Source organism: Lupinus angustifolius, unplaced genomic scaffold, assembly GCF_001865875.1.
Source record: "Lupinus angustifolius cultivar Tanjil unplaced genomic scaffold, LupAngTanjil_v1.0 Scaffold_210_37, whole genome shotgun sequence".
Taxonomy (NCBI): domain Eukaryota; kingdom Viridiplantae; phylum Streptophyta; class Magnoliopsida; order Fabales; family Fabaceae; genus Lupinus; species Lupinus angustifolius.
Window position 1 is genome coordinate 1 of NW_017726961.1, and position 6,786 is coordinate 6,786.

At 34.6% G+C, this 6,786-nt stretch overlaps 1 protein-coding gene across 1 annotated transcript; it reads right to left on the reverse strand.

The window, feature by feature from the left end:
• Window positions 1–4,657: 4,657 nt before the first annotated feature.
• On the reverse strand, window positions 4,658–5,639 carry LOC109340623 (uncharacterized mitochondrial protein AtMg00810-like). The gene is made up of 3 exons (XM_019578344.1): window positions 5,565–5,639; window positions 5,097–5,434; window positions 4,658–4,910 (listed from the first exon to the last, which is right to left on the reverse strand). Exons 1-3 carry the CDS (start codon window positions 5,637–5,639, stop codon window positions 4,658–4,660), a joined length of 666 nt encoding a protein of 221 aa, XP_019433889.1.
• Window positions 5,640–6,786: the final 1,147 nt, after the last annotated feature.

The window sequence follows — 6,786 nt, forward strand, 5'->3', positions numbered from 1 at the left end:
GCCACTGAATACGGGAGGGCGGTTAATGGATGCGTCATCACCGGCAAAGGGTTTGGTGGAACCCATTTTAATTCCCTTCGGATCACGTGGATGCAATTGAGCTAGCACGTTGTACTAGCTCTGATACCACTTGCTAGGTATCGGTGGTCTAGGAACACCTAGAAGGGGGGTTGAATAGGTGTAGCGGTTAACAATCACCGCTTCTTAAACCAAAACCCAACTGCTGGAAAACAGTCCAGTTAATCGATTAACAGCAGGGTTTAATCGATTAACTATTGCACAGAACAGAATGATCAGACATGCAAATTGCACAATAATTAAAACAAAATTGAATAGATATAATACAAATATTTTTACGCACAATTATTAAGTATATGGAAGCAAACAAATATCCATTTTTTAATTACAGATTCAATTTATAATGGCAAGAAACATAAAGAAGATAAAGAGAGAAAGAACAGTGCAAAAAGGATTTTTATCCTGGTTCGTTTGCGGTCCACTGCAAACGACATCCAGGTCTCCCCTTCTAGATCAAGGAGATTTTCTTTCTTCACAATATTGAAAAATGGATACAAATACTAATTCAATTACAAGCATATAAGACGCTCCCTTCTTGAAATCAAGGATCTCTAAATCCTTGGTTTGACTCTACCCTTCGCCTCTTGAGAAAACCTTTCTCGCGAACTAGCCCCAGCCAATATTCTTATCCTCAAATCAAGACCTCCTAGCCTTGGTGAAGAACCTCAATCTCTATGGTGATCTCACGGCAAGAGACAAATCCAGACTACACAAAATCACGTTAAACAGCAAGGTATACTAAGCACAATAATGCTTAAAATATGACAAGATAAAGACTCAAAGATTAACCATTTTACTAACCACTTAAGCCATCAAGATTAAAATGAGTTAATCAATATCAATATACAAATGATTTCTCTCTAGCAATATCTAATGGATGAGCATGTGAGCAAGATAAGAATGGATACAAAGTTATGCAAAAACAGTAAGCATATAACAGCAATTAAACGAGCATAATATCTCTTCTCACGCATGCAACTCTCTTGCAAAATAAAGTAAAATACGTATGCAAAATGCTCTCTAAACAACCCTATACAATATAATGCAATGTTATGGGTTTCTGAATAATGCCTTATATTTATAGCATAGAGAATATGCAGTTACATTTGTTGCAAAAACAGTTAAACAGTTAAAACAGTTAAAATATATTTCAGTTATAACACATAACAGACTAGTTAATCGATTAAGGCTTCTCTTTAATCGATTAACGGGGCAACAGAATGACACAGAATTCAGTTAAAACAGAAAACACATATTTAAAAAAAACAATTGAGTTAATCGATTAAGTTACCACGTTAATCGATTAATTGGAACATTTATGCATATGTTTCAAATGGTAAACTTTTCATATGTTATGCACAATATATATACATGTTTTACCAATTATATTATGTCTAATATGCACATATAACATGTATGATAGATGCATGAACATACAATTAACTAGATGATGTATCTCATGAATATGATATGACAATTAAGATGGCTTAAGAGAATAGCATCTAGGTTCACCTAACCTATACTCAATTACTACGGCACACATCCCAGACTACTTAGATTATAGACTCAATTTACATCTTAGTCTAGACATGACCAAATGAGTATAAGACCTATTGATTGTTGAGCCATGTTCAAGCTTTGTTAAAACCTTGTCTTCATCAAAACATAGGCAAAGACATGTTAATGCTTTTAACTTCTCATAGTGATTTGCGTCCTCTGTACTAATGACATTTTCTGGGAAATTGTGTTATCAAATGATGGAAGATTATGACCACCACTATCATCAACATCATGAATTAAGAGATCTTATCGATTATCCATTTGATATTTTGACTGCCTGAAGTAGCATAATTAATGGAGCTTTACCCTTTTTCACCCTTCTTTTCACTGGACTTGATTTCAAATTTTATAACAAAGCCTTGTAAGTTTGGCCTAAACAATTCTTTTGTTATGCAAGAGAACTTACATTCAAGAATACAGGAACCAAAAAATGAATAGGTATTCAATTTTAACTGTCCAACTAGAAACTCAATACTACCAGCCATGCTTATGTATGTTCTAGTCAGCTTGTGCTCCCTTGATTGCCAAGCTACCAGCAACTCGCGATTAACACATTCATTCATAAAATTCATTCTTGAACTGATTAATAATTGAGAAAAAGATGTATACATTGACAGTGTATGAGTTTTATACACTGTCATTGCATCATCCACCATTGATATTTAATGGTTATTGACTTTTCAGAAAAAGAAATCAAAATGAATGGTGGATGATAGCGTACATGAGTATACATCTTTACACGGACAGTACATAGATTTTATACTCTTAATAATTTCACATAATTAGGTACCAGGACTTCTTGATTTTTGCTGACATTGTGGTTTGATGGTGCAGGTTAGAAAGTTGATGAATTCCGTCCCGAGTCTAGTCACTTGCGGATGCAGTTTTCTAGGTATCCTGGCCCAAGATCTGGACCTGGACCTGGATCTCATGGTAAGAGGTAAAATCTGGTTCGCATAGGCCATTGAAGTTTTATGCCCACCATAATGTCGATGATGGTCTTAGTTATATTTGGTGCGATAATGTTCACAGATCATTCCTCCCACCTGCACTTTTAATTGGTTCCTCAGAGCCGTTGAGATGCACATTATTAACCGGCTGAGATCAAAGTACAGTTTCATCTTAGCAAATCTTACAAATAGAGGTTTTAGTATATGTATCCAAATAGTCTGGTGTATTATTGTTGTTAAATTTAGTATGAACCTGCTGTCTGATTTCTGCAGTGTATGTATATTTTGTGTTGCCCACATAACTGTATTATTACTTTTGCTTAATCACCACTACCATATACTTGGGAATCCGTTTTAGGAAGCTAATTTAATATAGTGCATAACTGCACTTGTGAATCTGGTGAAGCAAGATATATGGTTTCTGATTAGCTTGGCCTTATGAATCCTCGGTCTAATTCCTTGAAGGACAGGGTTATACGTTTTCTTATGGGGCGTGGGACTCGGTAATGTGTGCATCTCAAATATCTTTTATGCAGTTAAAATTCTTATTGATCTTGATCTGGTTAAGCTGTTATAGTGATAAAATTAAATGAATCTGAAAAATAATATTAATTTTGAGTAGACCTTCCATGATCTTATTACAAGATACAAGTTTAGAAGTATTAAAATTTAATTATTTCGTCTCTAAGTCTCTGTTCAGTTTATCTCGGTAATTTTATTCCCTATTCGACCGGTCCTAATTTGGGGGTAAGAAGCTAAGGTTTTGATATTTTATGTTGTTATGGTAACTGACGTATGGAATTAGTGGGAAAAATGTAACTTAAAGAGGGAAGTATATGTTTGTGGTTGTGTTTTTTTACACCCTTTCCTCTTGCATGAGGTTTTGTTTAAAACTTGAAAAATATATGTTTTTTATAAAAATAATTGGAGCAATTTATTTTTACCAAAATGAATTAAGGATCCAATTTTAAGAAATGTTTTCTATTTGATGTTGTAATTTAAAAAAAAAACATTTTTTCATTTTTATGTTTATTTTTCCTTCATGCATGTTTGTTATTATCATTTTCAAAATGCTTCATTCTAAACTTTGCAAATCAGGATAATTTTCTTCGTAAATAATTTTAAATTTTAATCACTGGAGGAATCAATATTTTCATAAGAGGTCTTCGTAATTGATAGTTGTATTTTTTATAATAAATTTTGACACCAATATATTGAACATATTTAATTATTGAATTTGGTTATTAGCTACAAATAAATAATTTCATAACAAGCACTACGCACTTGCATGTTTTCTTCAAGAAAGTTAAAGTTAAAATAAATAAGTAACATCAATTATTGTATTATTTAATTTATGTTATAATAACTTTAAGGAGCGCCATTTTTCATTCCAAAGTCATATACTATCACACCCGTTATCAAAATAACATTTGAAAATATTTTAGTAATATCTTTAACTGGCAAAAAATAAAGAAAGTCTACTATGAAGACATGTCAGTGGTTAATTAAGGATTGTTGAGCTTGGAGAAACTTCTTGAACTAAAAACAATAAGAATTAGAGAGTTTTGAGAGAGAATGTATGAAAATACTTCAAGTTGTATTGAAAGTATATTGAATATCAAAATACAACAACATGCCTAATTCAAATGTATATCATCTATATAAAGCTTTCCAATAACCCAACTAACTTGACAAATGAAGAAACTTAACTAACAACTAACTAACAGATTCGATAATCGGTTATCCCTGTCGTTAATTGATTATACATCTTGTTAATCGATTAACAAGTCTAGTAGGAAGAATTACACTTTATTAAACATCCTCCCTTAATTCAAACTAGCTAGACTTATCATTCCAATCTTGTTCTTGAGTTCTTCAAATCTTCCCTTCTTCACTGGTTTGGTAAGAACATTAGCCAAATGATCTTGAGATTTGCAAAATTCTAACTTCACCTTCTCTTTGCTCACTTGATCTCTTATGTAGTGAAATCTAGTTTCTATGTGTTTACTCCTTCCATGAGCAACTAGATTTAGTGCCAAGTTGATTACAGATTTGTTGTCCACCATTAGCTATATCCCATTGTTTTGCTTCAGCCTTAATTCTCCAAAAAGTGCCTCTAGCCATACAACTTGGCAGGAACACATACAAGTTGCTACATACTCAACCTCACATGAAGATAAGGCCACTACATCCTGCTTCTTAGAACACCAGCTAAAAGGAGCATCACCATAGCAGAATAGGTAGCCTATTGTGCTTTTTCTATCCACTCTGTCTCTACACCAATCTGCATTAGAGAAGCCAACTATGTTGCTGCTGCCATGGCTATTTATCATAGTAGAAAACATAATTCTCAAGCCAATTGTACCTTTCAAGTATCTCAAAAACCTTTTCACTACATTGAGGTGAGTTTGTTAAGGTTCCATGAATCTATTCACTAAGCCAACTCCATATGCAATATATGGTCTAGTGTTGCATATGTATCTTAGTGAACCCACCATTTTCATAAACAAAGTCTTGTCAACATCCGGTTTTGTCACATCTTGGTTTGTAACATCTCCAACTTCAACAGGAGTTGTAGTTGGATTGCAATCCCTTATCTGAAACATCTTTAACACATCACTGGTGTACTTGCTTTGATGCATGAATATTCCAAGCTTAGTCTTCTTAAACTCAATGCCTAGAAAGTATGCCAGTTCTCCTAAATCAGACATCTCAAACTCAGATTGCATTTGTTGTTTGAAGGTTGAGATGTCAATGGAACCCCCACTTGTTATTAACAAGTCATCCACATATAGGCACACAATGAGAAGGTCTGATTTGTCATTGCCTTTTGCAGACTCGATGTTCTGTGATGCATTTCATAAAACCAATTTGCACCAGAAATGCATCAATTCTTTTGTTCCAAGCTCTTGGAGCCTTCTTGAGTCCATAAAAGGCCTTGTGCGGCTTCTACACCCATCATTCTTTACCATTTGCCTCAAAGCCTGGTGGTTGTGTCACAAACACCTCCGTTTCTAGAGGTCCATTCAAGAAAGCAGAATTCACATCCATTTGATGGATCTCCTAACTGTTGTAACTTGTTATAGCAATTACTAGTCTAACTGTTTCTAGCCTTGCTACTGGTGCAAAGACCTCATCATAGTCAATGCCTTGCTTCTGCAAAAACACCATTTGCAACAAGTCTAGCCTTATGCTTAGCTACTTCTCCATTTGGATTTAGTTGTCTTCTACACTCATTTTACAGATATGGCTTTCTTTCCTCTTAGTAATTGAACTAGACTCCAAGTGTCATTCCTTTCAATTGATCTCAGCTCCTCTTTCATTGACTCAACGCAGTGTGATTGATTCAAAGCCTCTTCTAATCTCACTAGTTCCTTCTCAACAAGAAGTGACATGTGCACAAAATCACCTTCTATTGTGATGGTTGAATTAGGGAAAACCTCATAGTCTCTCAACTTTGAAGGTAGTTGTCTATGCCTATGGATGTTGGAGGATTGCTAGTGGCCACAACTGTAGGATTGTTTTGTGTCATAGACTCATTCATGACTCTTTCTTCATTCTCCTCAAATTGTAGTGGATTTACTTTGCCATTTCCTTCATATTTAAGGTTCCAATTCCAGCAGTGACTTTCATCAAATTTCATATCTCTGCTCATCATTATCTTGTTCTTATTTGGATCATATACTCAATAGGCACCAGTAGACTAATAACCCAAGAAGATCAATTTTTCTCCCTTATCATCTAGCTTCCTCCTCATTGCTTCAAGCACATTCTTGTAGCAATTACAGCCAAATATTTTGAAGTGGCTCACACTTGGTTTGAGGCCTGTCCAAACTTCTTCAGGAGTTTTGTCATCCAATCTTCTGTTTGGACATCTGTTGAGTATGTGAACGAATCTTGATATTTTACATCTTGGCAATGTATTTTGAAATTTTACATCTTCTCCATAAGACTTCATCTGATTGATAAGTGAACGAATCTTGGCAATGTATTTTGAAATTGTTTCATTCTCCTCCATTTGAAGGAGTTCATACCCCCTTCTCATGGTTTGGAGTTTCACCTTCTTAATCTTTGCAGCCCCTTCATAGGGTTTTTTCCAAACACTCTCATGCATCCTTAGCTGTCTTGGCTCCAACTATTCTTTCAAAGTTTGCCCCATCTACATATTGATGGATCAAGAGCAAGGCCTTGCAATCCT